This window comes from Lotus japonicus, chromosome 1 (assembly GCF_012489685.1).
Source record: "Lotus japonicus ecotype B-129 chromosome 1, LjGifu_v1.2".
Lineage (NCBI taxonomy): Eukaryota > Viridiplantae > Streptophyta > Magnoliopsida > Fabales > Fabaceae > Lotus > Lotus japonicus.
In genome coordinates, this window is record NC_080041.1 from 62,796,153 (window position 1) to 62,813,976 (window position 17,824).

The 17,824-nt window shown below is 38.2% G+C and overlaps 1 protein-coding gene across 2 annotated transcripts; it reads right to left on the reverse strand.

Annotated features, from left to right (window-relative positions):
- Nucleotides 1–402: 402 nt before the first annotated feature.
- On the reverse strand, nucleotides 403–10,703 carry LOC130737076 (uncharacterized). 2 transcript variants are annotated; one of them, XM_057588851.1, is made up of 9 exons: nucleotides 10,433–10,703; nucleotides 10,235–10,340; nucleotides 9,079–9,386; nucleotides 8,829–8,934; nucleotides 8,363–8,725; nucleotides 8,008–8,081; nucleotides 7,808–7,932; nucleotides 6,528–6,809; nucleotides 403–682 (listed from the first exon to the last, which is right to left on the reverse strand). In XM_057588851.1, the coding sequence occupies exons 1-9, from the start codon at nucleotides 10,546–10,548 to the stop codon at nucleotides 663–665; spliced, it is 1,500 nt and encodes a 499-aa protein (XP_057444834.1). In that variant the 5' UTR covers nucleotides 10,549–10,703; the 3' UTR covers nucleotides 403–662. The 2 variants fall into 2 exon arrangements, with proteins under 2 accessions (XP_057444834.1, XP_057444830.1); XM_057588847.1 differs by having other exon boundaries at nucleotides 8,008–8,084; nucleotides 10,433–10,702.
- Nucleotides 10,704–17,824: the final 7,121 nt, after the last annotated feature.

Here is a 17,824-nt window from a genome sequence, read left to right on the forward strand (position 1 = left end):
TCACAAAAGCTATAATACTAATAACTTTTACATGACAACGAGTTAGCCCAGCCCATTCATGGGTCTTTCAAAAACACATCCAACAAAATAAAATTGAGGTTTAGGTTAAAAATTAAGCAAGATTTTCTCAAAGAGCATAAAAAAATATTAATAGAGCTGAGATGAGAAAGATTATAATGCCTTTAACAATTCAAATTCAGTTAGTTTTAGCTTTGTGTAAGACTTCTAAGCAAGTTGAACACAAGTTAAATGGGTCATAAACTTCAACAGACAATTTGTTTTTCTTTCAGTAATGGCCAGGCTGCCACTTGTGAATGAGATGAGGGAATATAATGGCCTAGGAGTTAAAGAAACTAAAGTTAAACCAGATGTGTCGCCATATGTTGCTGTAGAGGAACCAAGGAAGAAACTAAGTTAATATATAAATACTAAATTTAAACCCAGAGTGTAAGTGTCCAAGTTCCTATAGATGGATCAGCAAGGAAACTACGTTAATATTTCTGTAACTAACAACAAGTACTGGCCATTTCCACAGGGGAAAAGCAAAATCAGAAGAAAAGGTACAAAAGCAAAGCACACTACAATACATAACATTATACACCATCACCTCCTAATCAATTTTGGAAAAATTCACCTTTTAATGACCAAAGAATCTGCTGAGTTCAATCACTGTCCTCTTCATCTGCATAAATGGGAAAATATAAGGACCACCACTTTCCAACAAAGCAAGTAATGAAGGTACACAATGTAATAGAGAAGATCATGCACCATATAAATTAATGTCTTCAGTTACATGATTAGGCAACCTAATCATGTAAATTGGGAAGTAGGTGTAATCCTTGTATTTTAGGACACTGGATTGAGTGAGGAATTATTAGTAATTTGAGGTTCTGAATATACTAAATCCAATGCAGATAATGACAGCTAAATACGACACAGCTAAACATAAAGAATCTTTGGTTTGAAGAATCATACTTGGAAAATGTGGGGTAACTCCCTTAGTTAGTTAGTTTAATAGATAGTTAGGAGCTAAAGCGAGAATATTTGAAAGGGGTTTTCTTGAAAGTAGTCTAGGACGATGTGAGGGAATGATTGAAGTTGCACTCCGAGTGGTCACAATCAGAGGTGGTGGACATTGGACGACTCATAGAGAAGTCAAGAAAAGAGAACCAATAACTGTCTTACGTATGCGTTGTATTTTGTATATATTGTGCATTTATGGTTCCTATTAAATATAATGACCCTAGTTGTCTAGTTTAGACTCACGGATTCACCAAATTCTTCTTATCTCTTTCTTCTTATTCAACATAGTATGAAAGCCTGACGAGAGGCAATCCTAATTTGTCGTCATTCCTTATGGACCCACTGTCCACCACCGGTGAGAAACTGTGTCTCATTTCAGTTTCCGTTTCTTCACCTTGTTGTGATCCCTTTCCAGCAGGCTCCGCTCCTTTTTTCAGCCACTATAGTCGTTTTTGCCGCCATTGTTGGACTACGATGTCTTATCCGGCCAAAGACCCCGTTGCCGGAATTGTCTCCTCGAGATCAACAAACCCCCTCCGGTCCGGCAGCCAACTGCCGCCGCACACGCCACAAATTCATCAAAGCATCATATTGACGCGCACCTACCTCCACCGGGGCATAGCAGCGCGCTAGTTCCCTGTTTCGACACCCGTCAACTTTGCCCAGCTCGCCTTCTCCTGCCCCGGTGAAAGAGCTACACTTAGTACACCAAATTTGAAATAGCTACACTTAGTACACCAAATTCCTCTTGTCTCTTTCTTTTTATTCAACATCTTCCATTAAATACTTCACAATAAGCTTTGTGTACTATGTGTAGCTCATCTTTTCATCTTTATGTTTTATAGATTAGTTAAAACATAAAAGATAACCACAAATCAAAGTGGGAAACATAGTACAATACAAAGATCTAGAACAAGGAAATGCCTGAAAAACTTTTATCATCCATCACTGCCTGAAAACTAAGAAATAAATGAAAAGATTCTTTATTTTCTAACAGGAATTGATAGAAAAACTCTAACTCACCAGGTATTCAACACCTGGATCTCTCCCAATTTTCCTTTCAAATCTCAGTAACGAACCCTGTAATCTCCCCCTTTCTGTTAATTATAACCTCCCCTCTCTCACTATCTAACAAACTCCTTGACTAACTATTACACTAAGGAGATTACCTAACAATTCTATCCCTTCAAAATGTTCACCTCGCCATCAAGGTAAAGGATTGTGTAAATGCTAAAAAATCAAAATCCCACCAGGGTCCTATTGTTTGCAACTAGATGACTACAACGCATATGTAAGACAATAATGTCTGCCAGAACCAGTGTAGTCAGAAGCGCGCGCTTTGAAGCGCTAAAGCGCGCTTGAGTTGGGGCTGGGCTTCAGAGCGCGACTAAGGCGGATTTCGGCGGAAGCGTGGCGAAATCGCAATTTTGAAGCTTCTGCCAGATTCGCCAGATTCGGGTTTTTTTACCCGGTTTGTAAAATTAGGGGTTTTTTACCTGATTTTCAAGCCTTTCCTTTTCAATCTGAGTTGGTTTGAAGCAACGCGAGTCCTGCGCCTCTCTCTCTCGCGATTGTGGGTGATTGCTCTGCCGCCTCTCGCCTTGTGCACAGCCGCCGCCGCCAGCGACTCAATTGCAGGTTCGACCATCTCTCTCTTTCTCTGTTGTTCCTCTCTCTCTCACTTCGACCCTCTCTCTCAGGTCTCACACTCACACTTCTTGAACCATGCTCGACCCTCTCAGCCTCTCTTTCAGTCTCACTTCTCATTTCTCACACTGTTTATTCAATTTATTTCTTTCTTTCATTTTTTTATTAGGAAAAGAAATGATGCTTACCAGTTACCACTCAGAAAATTAATGGGTTCTATTAGTGTTAATGGGTTATGCACTTATGCTATATATTTGTTAATTCAGGTGCTGTGTGACTGTGAGTGTGTTTGTTCCTAATGGCTTTTGCGGGAGATGTTGGTGGGTCTGCTGAAGGTGGTGGGGCTGGTGGTAGCTCCTCAACTGTTCGGGTTGTTCTTCCTCAGAGCAAATTTGCCAAAGGGCAGAGAACTGATCCGGGATGGAAGTATGGAATTGCTGTTGGTGAAAGAACTTCCAAGGTTATGTGCAAATTCTGTAAGAAAGAACTAAATGGAGGAGTTTACCGGTTGAAGCATCACTTGGCCAAAACAACACAGAATTGCAATGTATGTGAGAGTGTTCCTGATAATGTTTATGAAGAGATGAAAGCACTTGTGGGCGTGAAAACTAGGATGAAAACAACAGCAATGAGGGGAAAGAAGAGAAACTTTGAGGTGGTTGATGTTGAGGAAGTTGAAGATAGTGGAAATAAGAAGCTTGCCCAACCTAGAGTGACTACTATTTTCAAAAAGGATATAAGAGAGGATGCATGTCATGCTATTGCTAGGTTTTTCTACAACAATGCCATTCCATTCAATGTGGCAAGAAGTGAAGAGTTTCCTATTATGTGTGAGTTGATTGCCCGACATGGTCAAGGATTCAAGCCCCCCTCCTATAATGACATAAGGGTCAAGTACTTGAAGCAAGAAGTTAAGTTAACAATGGATGCTATTGAAGAACATAGAGCTGTTTGGAAGCAAGTTGGGTGCACTTTAATGACAGATGGGTGGACTGATACAAGGAGGAGAACAATTCTGAATTTCTTGGTGAATAGCCCTAAAGGGACGGAGTTCTTGAAGTCCATTGATGCCTCCCACATATCCAAGACGGCGGAAGCCATCTTTAAAATGCTAGATGAAGTTGTTCAAGAGATTGGTGAAGAGAATGTTGTTCAAGTTGTGACGGACAATGCGGCCAACTACAAAGCTGCTGGAGAGTTGTTGATGGCCAAGAGGAAGAAGTTGTATTGGACACCTTGTGCATCCCATTGTATTGATCTAATGCTAGAAGATTTTGAGAAAAAGGTGCCCATTCACAAGGAGACAATTCCTAAGGGGAGAATGATCACAAGATACATCTATGCAAGAACTGCTCTCATAGTTTTGTTGCAAGAACACACCGACAAGAAGGACTTGGTGAGGCCCGGCATGACTCGATTTGCTACTTCTTACATCACTTTAGGATGTCTTTATGAGCACAAGAATTCTTTGAAGAGAATGTTTTCAAGCAAGGAATGGTATAAGACCCCATATTCTAAGACAAGGGAGGGAAAACATGTGGAGGAATTGGTTGGGAACAACCAATTTTGGAAGGAGGTATATATTTGCTTGAGGGGGGCACTTCCTCTTATTAAAGTGCTTCGTGATGTTGATTCTGATGAGAAGCCAGCAATGGGCTTCATTTATGAGGCAATGGACCAAGCTCAAGAGACAATTCAAAGCGATTTCCATGGTGTTAAGAAGTGGTAATTCAATCTATACTTTCTATAATTCAATTTTACTATGTTTTATATTCTTTAGCTTCTTTTTTACAAGTGAACTATCCATATATTTTAGGTATCAACCATTGTGGAACATTATTGATGCAAGATGGGATAAACAATTCCATAGGCCCTTGCATGCTGCCGGCTATTATGTCAACCCTCAATTGCATTATGCTCCTGGTTTTAAGGTAGATGTTGAAGTTAAAAAAGGGCTATTTGATTGTTTGTACAAGATGGTGCCTGATTATGAAGAACGTGAGAGGATAACTGTTCAAGAAAAAATGCTTCATGGCAAGAGTGGTTTACTTGGATGTGACCTAGCTCTTGGAACACTTCACAAGAGGACTCCAGTAGAATGGTGGGAGTTCTATGGGGATGAAGTTCCAGATTTGCAGAAGTTTGCTATCCGTGTGTTGGGCTTGACATGTAGTTCTTCGGGATGTGAACGTAATTGGAGTGCCTTTGAGAGGGTAAATATTTACTAACTCTATAAATTATAACTAATAGTCTAATACTACTACCTTTGCATATATTGATTATTATTTGCAAATGTTTAGGTTCACACTAAGAGGAGAAACCGCTTAAAGCAAGAAAAGATGAATGAAGTTGTTTTTGTCATGACTAATTCACAATTAGCCAAAAAGAAGAAAGCTAGGAAAGCTCGTGTGCTTGATCTTGGAGATGTTCCATCCGATGATGAGTGGATTGTGGATAAAGATGCCAACAATGAAGATTTGGATGAGCACTTGGATGTTGAAGAACAACTTGGAGAAGAGGAAACATATGGTGTTGTTCAAGATGATCAAGTTGGAGAACCATCTCAAGCTCATGGTGGTGGTGGTGATTATGATGAGGGGGAGAACTTGGATGACGAAGTTGATGGACCTGAAGATGAGGATCTTATGGAGGAACCTGATGATTTTACTTTGTCCAACTTCATAGCCTAGCTTAAGTTGGATGTTTAAGTTTTTAATATGCTTTGATGATGAGACTTAGTGTTTATGTTTTATGCTTTGATGATGAGAACTTGATGTTTATGTTTTTATGTTTTGATGATGAGACTTCATGTTTATGTTTTATGCTTTGAAGTTCAGAACTACTTGATGTTATGGTGTTTTGGAAGGTTATTTTATGACTTTTGTATGAAATATCAATTATAAGTTATGATATTTTATGTTTTAGGTATGATATTCTTAAGACTTTTTGTCAATTACACCATTTATATGCATATATATATTTACGTATCCTATTATAAGTGTAAATATATATAATATATATATAACTGGCAAAAGCGGCTAAAGCCTACGCTTTAGCTAGCGCTTTAGCGCCTTACGCTTCTGGACCCTCCACGCTTTATTACTAAATCCCGCTTCTGACTACCTTGGCCAGAACCAATAGCATGACGAGCCACCATGTCCGCCACAACGCATACGTAAGACAGTTATTGGTTCTCTTTTCTTGACTTCTCTATGAGTCGTCCAATGTCCACCACCTCTGATTGTGACCACTCGGAGTGCAACTTCAATCATTCCCTCACATCGTCCTAGACTACTTTCAAGAAAACCCCTTTCAAATATTCTCGCTTTAGCTCCTAACTATCTATTAAACTAACTAACTAAGGGAGTTACCCCACATTTTCCAAGTATGATTCTTCAAACCAAAGATTCTTTATGTTTAGCTGTGTCGTACTTAGCTGTCATTATCTGCATTGGATTTAGTATATTCAGAACCTCAAATTACTAATAATTCCTCACTCAATCCAGTGTCCTAAAATACAAGGACCGCTTCAAAAATTCAGTAATAATTAACATCTAGATGTTCTAAATATTATTATCTACAGCATGTAGATACCAAATGGAAAGTACAGGGCCTGGCTCAAAGCTATAATATGTTGGAATCATTTTATACGAAAATCGAGTCTGAGTCCCTACGATCCATGTTGCTTCAATCCTAGCAGGATTGAAGCAATTAATTATTACTAACAGAAAACTACTTAACCACCGCAAACCCGAAAAGAGCACAAAAAAACATACATGATTTCAGAATCTAACATGATTTCTGATAACAAGCAATATGAAAATAAAGCAGAGCCTTAATGTATTTTAAAGACGTACCATCGTTAAATTCTTCACTCTCACTCCCATCATCATCATCATTACTATCCTCCTCTTCTTCATCTTCTTCATCAACTTCATTATCATTTCCTTCATCATCGTTATCCTTACCACTACCCTCATTATCATCGCCACTAGCTTTAACTGGAATCTTGGGCTTTGGTGGTGGAGGAGCTGCATAACTAGTTGTTGACCTTCGGCGTGAACTTGAAACAATATTACTCATATCAATACCCTCAAGCTCTTTGGCTCTTGCTTTCTTCCTTCTCACTTCCTTGATTTCTGGCAAAACGAGAAAAAATAAGAAATGGGAAAAAAAGGAGTCATTAGATAAAAAGATAGAATGAAACCAAATCAGAGGCTATAGCAATTATCATCTGCCGCTTAATGCAGCAGACGTTAGATTTAAAATGACCCAACAAACAAGGTTGACTGAAATTATATTAACCTACCCTCAGTTTCCAAATATTGGAGTGACCTCTCAAATTTCACATTTTTACAGGTCAAATACTCCTTATACTATCATTTTGCCATACATTTTTACCTTAAACAGCCATCTTTATGGAAAGGGAGGGAGTAACACAACTAAAAACCACTCAAAGGCAAGGTAAAAGCTAAAAACAAGGTCAAGCCTCTAGTAACAAAACATGAACATTGAAATAAGAGTTCCTAGGCTCCTAGCTACATATCAAATCATTCATTATCATCCTCTAGCACTGAAGGGTGGTCGCTAGTGAAGGGTGGTCGCCAAAGAAGGGTGTGGTCCTTGGAGCTCCAAGGTGAGAGGGCAAAGTCAGTAGTGGGAAGAGGGCAAAGACGGTCCGATTTGCAATTCTGAATGAAGAATGAAGCTTCATTCTTTTAAGTTTGACCTAAAATGGTCCTGGAAAGTCCAAAAATGCCCCTAAAATGGTTCCCCAATGGTTTAAAACTGAGGGGCTTGAGTCATTTTTCCCTTCGTCCATATAGCACCGCTATTTATTGCTATTGGCTGCGATCTGCCATTACATTGGCCGCTATTCGCGCCGCTAATGCCGCTATTGTGAGGTGCGCCGCTATTTCATCTCAATAGCAGCAGGGAGCCGCTCCGCAACGCCGCTATAGCGCGCTATTGACTACTATGCCTAGAAGACCATGATAAAAATGGCAAATGTTTCAATTCCTTGAATTGTCTACATATAATTAGGCATAGCTGAGAACTACAGCTCCAATTTGACAAAAGAGCACATTTTTTACTGCAATTAACATGGATGAGGTATCACTAAGAAACACAAGCTCACCCTTTTCCGATGGATTTGAAGATAACCCCTCTCTAGACAGTATTTCCTCCAACTCTTTAATTAGTTGCCCTTCCCGTTTGTTTTCAGGCACCTGCTTGACCTTTTTATAAATAACTGGAGGAACACTGCAGAAGAAATATATGACATCAAACCATCACCCTCAACAAAGATTTAGAATCATAGAAAGGAAAGGAAATTACCTCATTCCACATTCTTTAATAACAGATTTTAAGCGCTCCACACGTTTACTATACACAGGAGTTGGAACCTCTTTCTTCTGAAGTTCAGGGGAAAAAAAGACGTGATCAAATAAAATTTATTTAATACATATAACCAGTGGAAATTGACAAATAATAAAAAAATAGAAGGACAGACGTACAGCCTCATATAAACTAACAAAGAAGGACAGCAAGTGGATATTTGATTATATAAAAGCTGTTATTAAGCTAAAAGGTGAAGATTATTCAAAAATTATGACAATGGCTATAAATTTTCAATTTATGCCAAGAATTCCTATTTGCATTGAGCATATAATGTCCAATAAATCAGTATAACCTTGGTAAGTTTCTCAGGCGATGAATGGGGCTCATCATCTTCAGAGTTTTTTTCATTATCTTCTGTATCACTATTGTCTTCTGAGGCTGCTTTAGCAGTCTTCAGCTTTTTCTTACTGGATAGATTGGTCTCCTCTCCTTTACGCTTTTTGGGTCCAAGAGAAGTCTGTGTCTTGCCTTTTGGAACAATCTTTTTTCTAGGTTTGACTTCATCTTCCTCATTCTCTTCCTCGTCACTCACCTTGTCAGAAGTATCAGAGTTCTCTTCACTGCTGGCCTTTTTAGTTACTTTGGTAGCAGGTTTCTTCTTAACAATTTTCTTTGCATTGCTCGCAGGTTTAAGAACTTCAGAAGAAGCTAATACCTTCACAATTTACAAAGACTTGCTAAGCATTAGATTGTGTGCTTGTGTACCTCCTATGAGCATCAATGACACTTTATGAAAAGATTTTTAAATTTTAACTCACCTCATCAAGCTGTTGACTTATAAACTTCTTAAAGGGATCAAGAGTATATGGCTCAAGTTTAAGATCTGCCTCCAATAGTCTCCGTAGACCAGCCATAGTAATTTCCCTGAAATCAACCAGTGAAAAGTTCCCTATGTCATCTCTTAAGAATTATAACCAAAGAATTAGTTGATGTGAATAAATGTATCAAAGGTACAAATAGGAAGAATGCATGCATTGTCATAAAGAGAGGACAGAATCAGTAGCATACTCTGCATTAGACTTGATATATGAAGATCTTTTCCTAACAGCTTTCTTAATTTGGGCCTCACTCAGAACTATTTTTTTTCCATTGTATTCTTGTTCGAAGGTTTCAACTTTAACTCCCTTTTGTTCTTTAAGAAGGCCTAATACTGGTGAGTCTTCCATTTTCTCCTCATCTTCAGGGCAAAGATCCTTTACATCTTCTGACTGGCCTTCTTCTTTTGGTCTTACTGACTCACGTGTACTTGCACCTTTTTCCGCTGCCTCCTCCCCTGGCATCTTTGGGCCATCTTCCTCACCGACCCCTTCCAAGCACTACCAGCACAGCGAGGTACCAAAAAAAATCAGCACAAACATATTATAAAGAAAATTGTAATCATCACTTATGACAATAGCCAAGTAGTAGTAATTGTAAAGAATACATGCAACACCATACATCTGTCTTTCACACTTAAGTTAATCAAAGTATGGCTAGACATAACAAACTGCGCTCGAGCCTAAAGAAAATGAAAATAATTCCCTCATAAATCAAAGTAAAAGCAGAGTCATGCTTCATAAGTTCATATGGTGATTGGCACTCAATTTATTCAGATACCATACCAACCAGCCCTACCCAGAATTTGGCAATGCTTAGGCTCCTAAGGCAAGTAATTTTTAAAAACACACCCCCAAAAACCAAGGTTTCAACAAAACCCAAATGATAATCAAATATGGACATATCAGAGCATACCGAGAGTTAATCAACCAATCAAATGTGTCAAAACAATAGCAATGAATAAAGTCAGTAAACTACTTGTTGTACTAAATAGGTTACTCCTCAGGCTATGTTTGGGAACTTTTAGGTGAGGGGAAGTTCAAAATCCCCAAAACCCCCCAATTTGGGGGAACTCACCAAAACAACTTGATTGGGGGTTTTAGAGGGTTTTAAGAAATACCCTAAAACTAAGGGGGTAGGGTTTCCCTTCCCTCCCAAACATAACCTTAAGGACACAGGGCATCATTGCAAAACCAAATGATGAAATGCATTCACTCACTAGAGAACAAATTAAACAGAGTAAACCACAATGAGAAGATTTAGGAGTCTCGTGCGTGCGTGCCCTAGCATGTTCGGTTAAACAAGGGTTTGAAAGAAGAGAAAAGGGTAATGGTGTGGTAGCTACTACCTTGATCAAACATTGTTTGATAAATCTCTTATGCACATCCAAAGCAAATTCCGCCAACCCCAAATCCTTCTCGAGCACTCGACGAACACCCTCAAATGTCAATGAACTGCATTCAAATGCAAAACAGAAACAGAAATGTTACCACAAACACGAAGAAGCAGAAGACGAAGAAGAAGAAGGGAAAAGATGAGAAATTACTCGGATTGTTCCTTGAAGTAAGGGACGCGAGAGCTCATAGCGGTTTGAATCTGGGACTCGACATCATTAGTATCCTCTAGCTCCTTCGTCTTCTTCGTCTCACTCTCTTCTGCCATGTCTGGTGGTGTGTGTGGATTAGGGTACACCCTCGATCTGCTTCAGTCTCAGTCTAAACACTCTAAACGGAGTTTAAATCACACACGCTCGTTTTGTAATGGGAAATTCTCGTGCGAGTGAGCGGTTATGACTTGTGACGCACTTCTGGGACTAGTGGAATTCTATTTTCCCATTTTGTTCCCCACTTTTTGCCTTTACTCATTCTCATTCTTTTGTCCAAAACAAATTAAATTGCTTATCATTATTTAAAAAAATTGAATACTTTTTTTTTACAGTAGGAAAATTAAAGTACAAAGCAAACTAAGAACTAGCGTTTAAATACGGTGACGGATAAATAAACGATGGTGGTTGGCCCCAAATTTGACGATCCTCTCCTTTCCTAGACACTCTCCTAGCAAGGTTGTTCGTTGTCATATTCCTTTCTCGCAGAATAAGTGTAATCGTGATGTCCCAGTCCCTTGTGAGTCATTCTATAACTTGTAGGATTTCCTCTCTTGCCCAAAATGTATCAACCACTGTAGTGGTGTCCAACGCACGAACGACATCCGTGCAGTCTATTTCAACAACCAAACTACACACACCCAGGCTCCAAGCATGTTGGAAGCCCATTGCAACAGCCCATAATTTAGCAGAAAATGCAGACCCGCCAACCCAACTATCAGATATGGCAGACTTCCATGCCCCTGCTGCGTCTCTCACAACTGTTGCTGCACCCATTCTCCCCGAGCCTGGGTTCCACCTTCCATCAACCGTCACCTGTGTGGGTTAGCGTGACCTGTGTCGCTACCTGCGCTAGGAATTGGTGTCTCGTTCCCACTCAGGGCCTCAAGGTGCTCGCGCCACAGCAAGACATCTGCAAGGACATGCCGCAGCACTTGGTTCACGTGCCATGGTTCGTCCTCAAACACTGCATTATTTCTCCATCGCCACGTCCACCACATTATAGAGATTCCCAGTAGGCTACTCCGATGCTGCAGCACACGCAAGAACTAGGTCGGGAAGTCTGTGTTCCCATCTAAGGGCAGCAAGAGCGCTCGGAAGTGCTGCCAAAGCTCGCGGGACAGCGGGCAAACCCTAAGTAGGTGATTCAGGTCTTCCACATCAGCATCGCATCTAGGGCAGCAGGAAGATGGGCCTAAGAGTTTCTCAACCTCTTCTCATTCGTTGGAAGCGCCTGCTTCTGTATCAACCAGAGGAAAAAACGTTGTTTTTCCAGTACCTTAGCTCGCCAGATGCTCCTCCAGATACCCGGGTTAGCTACTTCCGTCTCAACAAGAGAGTGGTAGGCAGAATGTGCGGTGTATCTTTCGTTATTCGTGGCCGCCCAACGCAGCGATTCATGTCCTACAGGCACAGAGGGAATGTGTACAGCAACAATTTCATCCCTTATGTCACTTGGAAGCACTGTATACAGTTTGTTAAGGGCCCATCTTCCTCCCTCCCAAACCTCCGATAACGTGAGCATGGTGTCTGTAATGTGTACAAAAGGCACTCTTTGACACAATTTCCCTGTCCCAAGCCAGTTTTGATATCAAAATGATGAAGAGTCGTCCTCAATTTGCGGTTTGAACATGCCTTTGATCTGCTCCTTTGCCTTGATAATACCACGCCATACATAAGAATTGCCCACCCTGTAATCTCCATCCAGAACTGAATCTTTCTTCGGGTATTTCTGTGTAAGAGCTTAGACCTAAGGCTTCCCTCTATCATAAAGAAGACTCTCCACAAGTTTTCCAAGCATGGCAATATTATTTTGGCGAGTGCTTCTAAGTCCGAGTCCACCATTCTCCTTTGGGCATGTTATCTCGTTCCACGAAACCAGATTCCAGCTGTGTGTGGTGTCCCCTTTAGCCCAAATGCAGCTTCGCAATTTCCTGTCCACAAAATCACAAACCGACTCCGGGAGCCATAAAGCTTTCATAGTGTAAACATGGAGAGATGAGACAACTGACTTTGCTAGACACAGTCTACCCGCTTTGTTTAATAACCTGTTCTTCCAAGAGGCAAGCCGAGAGTTGATTTTATCCAGGACTGGTGCAAAATCCCTCTTAGTAACACGACCTTTAAGAAGTGGTATGCCTAGGTATTTACCCAGATTTGCTGCTCGCCTGATGCCAAAGATTGTTGAGAATCGTTGTTGCATATGATTATCAATGTTTTTTAATTTGATATGAATTAATATTAAAATTTTAATTTTTTTTTACAATTTTTCATAATTTGAAGTTCTATGTTGAATTTTTTTATTATGAATTGAATTAAAGATTTTCTATAAAATATTTAATCTCTTTGTATTTTTACTTTAAAATATCACATTAATTTTAACTTTTAAAATTTTCATAATGCTAATTTTCCTTTTTTTTTTTACATCAGAAAAATAAATTGCACCATTCAGGGATTGATCTTTGGACTTCCCCCACCAACTCATATGTTCTCTAACTCTTACCACTTGAGCTATCATTAGGGACATAATTTTAATTTTCCTTATGATCTTCAGTTTATTTATTTCAAAAGAAGGGAAACATATTTATTAATGAGTGCAATTAATTTTGTTAATTTTTAGAAAAATATTATTTGTCTTTCTATTTTACCTTTTATAATATTTAATCTTTCCTCATTGATTGCTCCCACACATATAAATTATTTAGAAATATATCAATTAATATCTTGAAATTCTAAGTGAAAAGACACATATGAACAATTTTTCCCTTTTATGTAAACAATATATATATATAAGAAAAAAAGGAGTATCTTATACTTTCTCTATTCTAATGTATAAATTACTTTTATCTAATAATCTTAAATTAAGAAAAGTTGTGACTTGCAATAAATTTGTAACATAATTTATTAACTTTTATAGATTACTCTTATTTAATTTTTCATAAATTTCTCTCCAAGATAATATTTCAAAATCTCATCATCTTATTCATATTAAATATGTGGGTAAATTAGGAAAACAATTTATTCAATAGAAAAAGTTTCATGCACTGATAATGTACAATTTTTTATACCGTCAACTAATCAGATTTCATGAATGTGGGAAAGATGGATTTTTATTTAGTTAAATGACTGATATGACAAATCTTTGAAATCTGATTGGTTAACAATGTAATATAACTTTACACTGTCAGTGCATCAAAATTAAACACTTTATTAGAGTAAATGATTTTTAGATAAAAGAGGTGTATTTATATTTATAAATTTATAAAAAGCGACTTATAATAAGGAACAAAGGGTAACTAGTAAAGATTGATTCAAAATAACAAAAGGGACGATTTTATTGACATATTTTAAAGAAGTGAAAACATAATTCTCATATTTTAATTTGAGAAATGACAAAAAAAAGGTGAAGTGCAAATAATTATCTTATAACTAGCAAATAATTATTCTATAACTAACGAATACGATTCAAAATGATAAAAAGTGATCAGTGGCGGATCCATGACCCGGGGTCAGCGGGTTCGAATTTTTCAAACGAACACATAGGTAAAAATATAATTAAAAACAACTTTAATATGTTTATACTAATAAATTATACAAGTCATAAATGTCATCTACGTGATTTCATATTCTGAAATCGTTGAATAATAAGCTAAGAGTCAATGTTATTGAATATATCACTCTCAATATAAGTATCTAAACAATCGTTTATCCATGTATCTCTCATTCCGTTACGCAACCTATTCTTCACAATATTCATAGAAGACAAAATTCTTTCTATAGTTGTGATTGCAACAAGCAAAATCAGTGCAAATTTCAAAAGAAGATAAACTTGTCGATATACAACATGTCTTCCTTTTTCAACCAACTTCTCTGAAAGTTGTTGGAGTCCTTTCAAAGAGGTAAATTCATCAGTCCTATTTCCTACGCATATCGATGAGGTAAGAATCTAGTGCATCACCAAACACCAAGCACCACTAAATTAATTGGAGTGAACTCATTTGGATAAAAACTTGCAAACTCCAACACCTTTTCCTTATCAAAAGCAGAGAATAAATTACATGCATCCAAAGAAGTCAAACAAAGGAGCAATTGAGTATTAATCTCACCAAAACGGTCAATAAGTTCTTGAAGTTGCATGTCTATCACGGTATAAAATAACTCAACATGATAATGATACTCTGTTGTAATGATATGGGTTTGACGTCGTGACTGCCCAATACTAACAAACACACTTCCTACAATAAAGACACTGAGACACACGCGTGTGTGAGAGAGTGGGGCAAGTGAGTTTGGGTCTTTGGTGCAAATAAGTGCAAAATTTAAACTACTAGTACAATTAAAAAATTTCAGGGGGTTCAAAAAAATTTATATAGGAGGGTAAGTGTAACTTTTTTTTGTTCAAGGGGTTGAACCCCCTCATAATGCACTAGGTCTGCCACTGAAATTGATCGAGTTTGAACATTCTTGATATATTTTGAAGAAGCGAAAATTGTATTATTTTAATTGAGAAATGTGTCATGTTAAAAGTATAATTTCTAATACTCAAAAAGATTTTGTGAATGCAGCGAGGTGTTTTAATTCTGGAATTCTGCTCTGCGAGATGGTGTCTAAAACGCGTTCTTTGCTGCTTACTGGGAATCTTGGGTGGCTGGGAACATCAACAGAAGGTTTCGAGGCAGTGCAAGGGTAGATTGGGCTCAGTTTTTCACTTCAGCTCTGTATGCAATCTAGCGAATGAGAAATGGCAGGGTTTTCAACCAAGTTCAGCACACCTTCGCGCGCATTTGGGCTCTTTTGAAATCTCTAGGCATGGAACTACCTGCTAACTCATCCGTGTCTTCTTTGTCGGTTGTCATTCCAAGGCAACAACCTGGGGTATTTGACTGCAACAGCGCTGGCACCACGAGCTCTAGTTGGATCAGGCCATATGCAGATTGGGTTAAGGTCAACATTGACAGAGCTCTAAGTAGTAGCCTCAGTTCTATTTGTGGGGGAGTTATTCGGGACGCAGGAGGTGCTTGGGTGAAAGGCTTTAGTCGCAACCTTGGCGTCCTATCCTCGACTAATGTCTTCCTTACTGAGTTGTTAGCAGTGAAGACAACGGTGGAGCTAGTCATGAGCTTCTACTTGCCTAAAGTGATTGTAGAATAGGATTCTATGGAGGTTATCAACTTGTTACATTCATCATATCTCAGCTCCCATCATTATGAGCAGGTGGCTTTGGATATCCTACATTTGCAGAGAGCACATGGTTCTGTTGTTTTCCAACACACTTCGAGGGAGTCTGATTCTTGCGAATTACTTGGCGAAAGTGGGTCTTAATCTCCGGTATGGTGCCCATTATTTCGACTCCCCTTATGGAGAGTGCCACTCAATTCTGCGACGAGATATTTATCCTAATCCTGGTCTTTCTATATACCTAGTTTAGCTTTGCACTTGGGGCTTTGTTTTCCCCTCATTGTAACAAAAACAAATGCTAGTAACACACCAACTCTATGTCTCTTAACACATTTTTAACACTATTTTATTTGTTAAAATTTATGTGCAGCCTACTAAATTAGAAGTGTGATCTAAATTTTTAGCATACCCACATGAATTTCAACTAATCTTAATAATATATCATGTTAAACCACCAAAGTGGATATTGTAACCTAAAATGCCACATGTTTTTCACATATTGGTTCTTACCATGAATTTTCACATGTTTGGTCGTTATTGTCCATGTTGTTGACTCAATAAATTATTCACATAAGCTGGCTTATCTTGCATTATAACTAATGCATTTTTTTCGAATTTCAAATTTGAATAAAACCGTATTTTTTTACAGAGAAAAGAATGAATAAAACTGTATAAATCACCATTAAGTATAGTCATAAAGTAATAAAATAATTGCCCAAAATATTAAAGTATATAGATCCTCACCTGTGGCGTTACTATTCCAATGTTTAGAACTCCTAAAGATAAACCTGGAAACCAAAAGCAAAGAGAATACTTATATTGACTTGCTATATTAATTGTCCTAAATTGATACGAAATTTTATTTATTTTTTTAAAATAAAAGAACATTGTCAATAAAAAATATAACAAGTAGATGAAAATGAAATGGGAAAATATTTTACAACTTATTGAACCCAAATGGAAAGTCCAATTTCCATTATATACAAGAGGCTAATTCAATCTCATACTTCCTCATAAAAGGAGTAGCACATAGGTTGGTGTCCCTTAGCAAAACAGAAGATCTGGAAGAAACAATTGTTGTATAAGTTTGTGACCCTTGAACTCGATTAGCAGTCAAAGACAAATCCATCAAGTGTTGAAATGGGTTCAACAGTTTATGAATTTCATCAGAACCTTCTAACATTTTGACCACAACACTCATTACAGGCCTTGATTCTGGCTTGTACTAAACACACAACAGAGCTACCTTAACCATTCTTTCTGCTATCTCCTTATTTTCTTCATCTACCCCACAGACTATCATTAACTCCCCCGGTTGTTCAACATCAAACTTCTTCCAAACCAACTTATTTATTTAAGTTATGAATAAATTTACCATGGCCAACCCTAGTACGTGTTGAGTAGATGGACGCAAGGGCGTAGGGGACACTATAAGTTACCTACACATATATTAAGAAAAGTAAATAATTTTATTATTTAAAATTGGCAATATCATAAGAATAAGGAATAGAGATTATCCCGAGTGGGATTCCGAGGACCGCCCATAAGATAAACGCGACAACCTTCACTTCAAGTGGCGTTTCCCCATTCACTTGTCGTTGATGATCTGCTATCTTTGTAACGACCACCGCTAATGCGAAACATATGGTTTGGATCCCACTAGTAACTACCCACAGGTTATTGAGTCCTCCGACCCAACGCCCCATCCACGACATTAGCAAGGATGTCCCAGTAACAACTAACAATTGCAAAGTGTACCAATTCAAAATAAAGTGTGACTTGAACCTCGTGCTTGTATGCTTTCGTACGTGGATCGCCTCCAAAATTTCACGGCCCATCCAGCCAGTTTGAGACAAAATGAAAGGTTTCCATGCCGCCCATCCAAGTGATAAACTACTGTTAGGAGCCATGTATCTTTTTTTTTTTTTTATTTCCTTAAGCAAATTTTTGAACGTTTCCCATAAAGTCAGTGCTTGAGGAACCTCCTCATGATTTATGGGTGGCTCCTTCACATACACCACTATAAAGATGGAGAGGATGATAATGTTAATAATGGATATAAAGAAGCTGCCCTTGAGGTCGGCGCATGCATCATCGTATGCAGAAGTCAGAAAGAATGGGAAAAGCTTGTAGAGAGGTATCAAGCTTAGACTATAG

Bases quoted from the DNA above. Each gene is read 5' to 3' on its own strand.
- LOC130737076 (XM_057588847.1), bottom strand. From the start codon at position 10,548: ATGGCAGAAGAGAGTGAGACGAAGAAGACGAAGGAGCTAGAGGATACT. The intron at 9,387-10,234 runs GTAGTAGCTACC...CTGTGCTGGTAG, and splicing joins TCAAACAATGTTTGATCAAG to TGCTTGGAAGGGGTCGGTGA. The intron at 8,935-9,078 runs GTATGCTACTGA...GGTTGATTTCAG, and splicing joins TATATCAAGTCTAATGCAGA to GGAAATTACTATGGCTGGTC.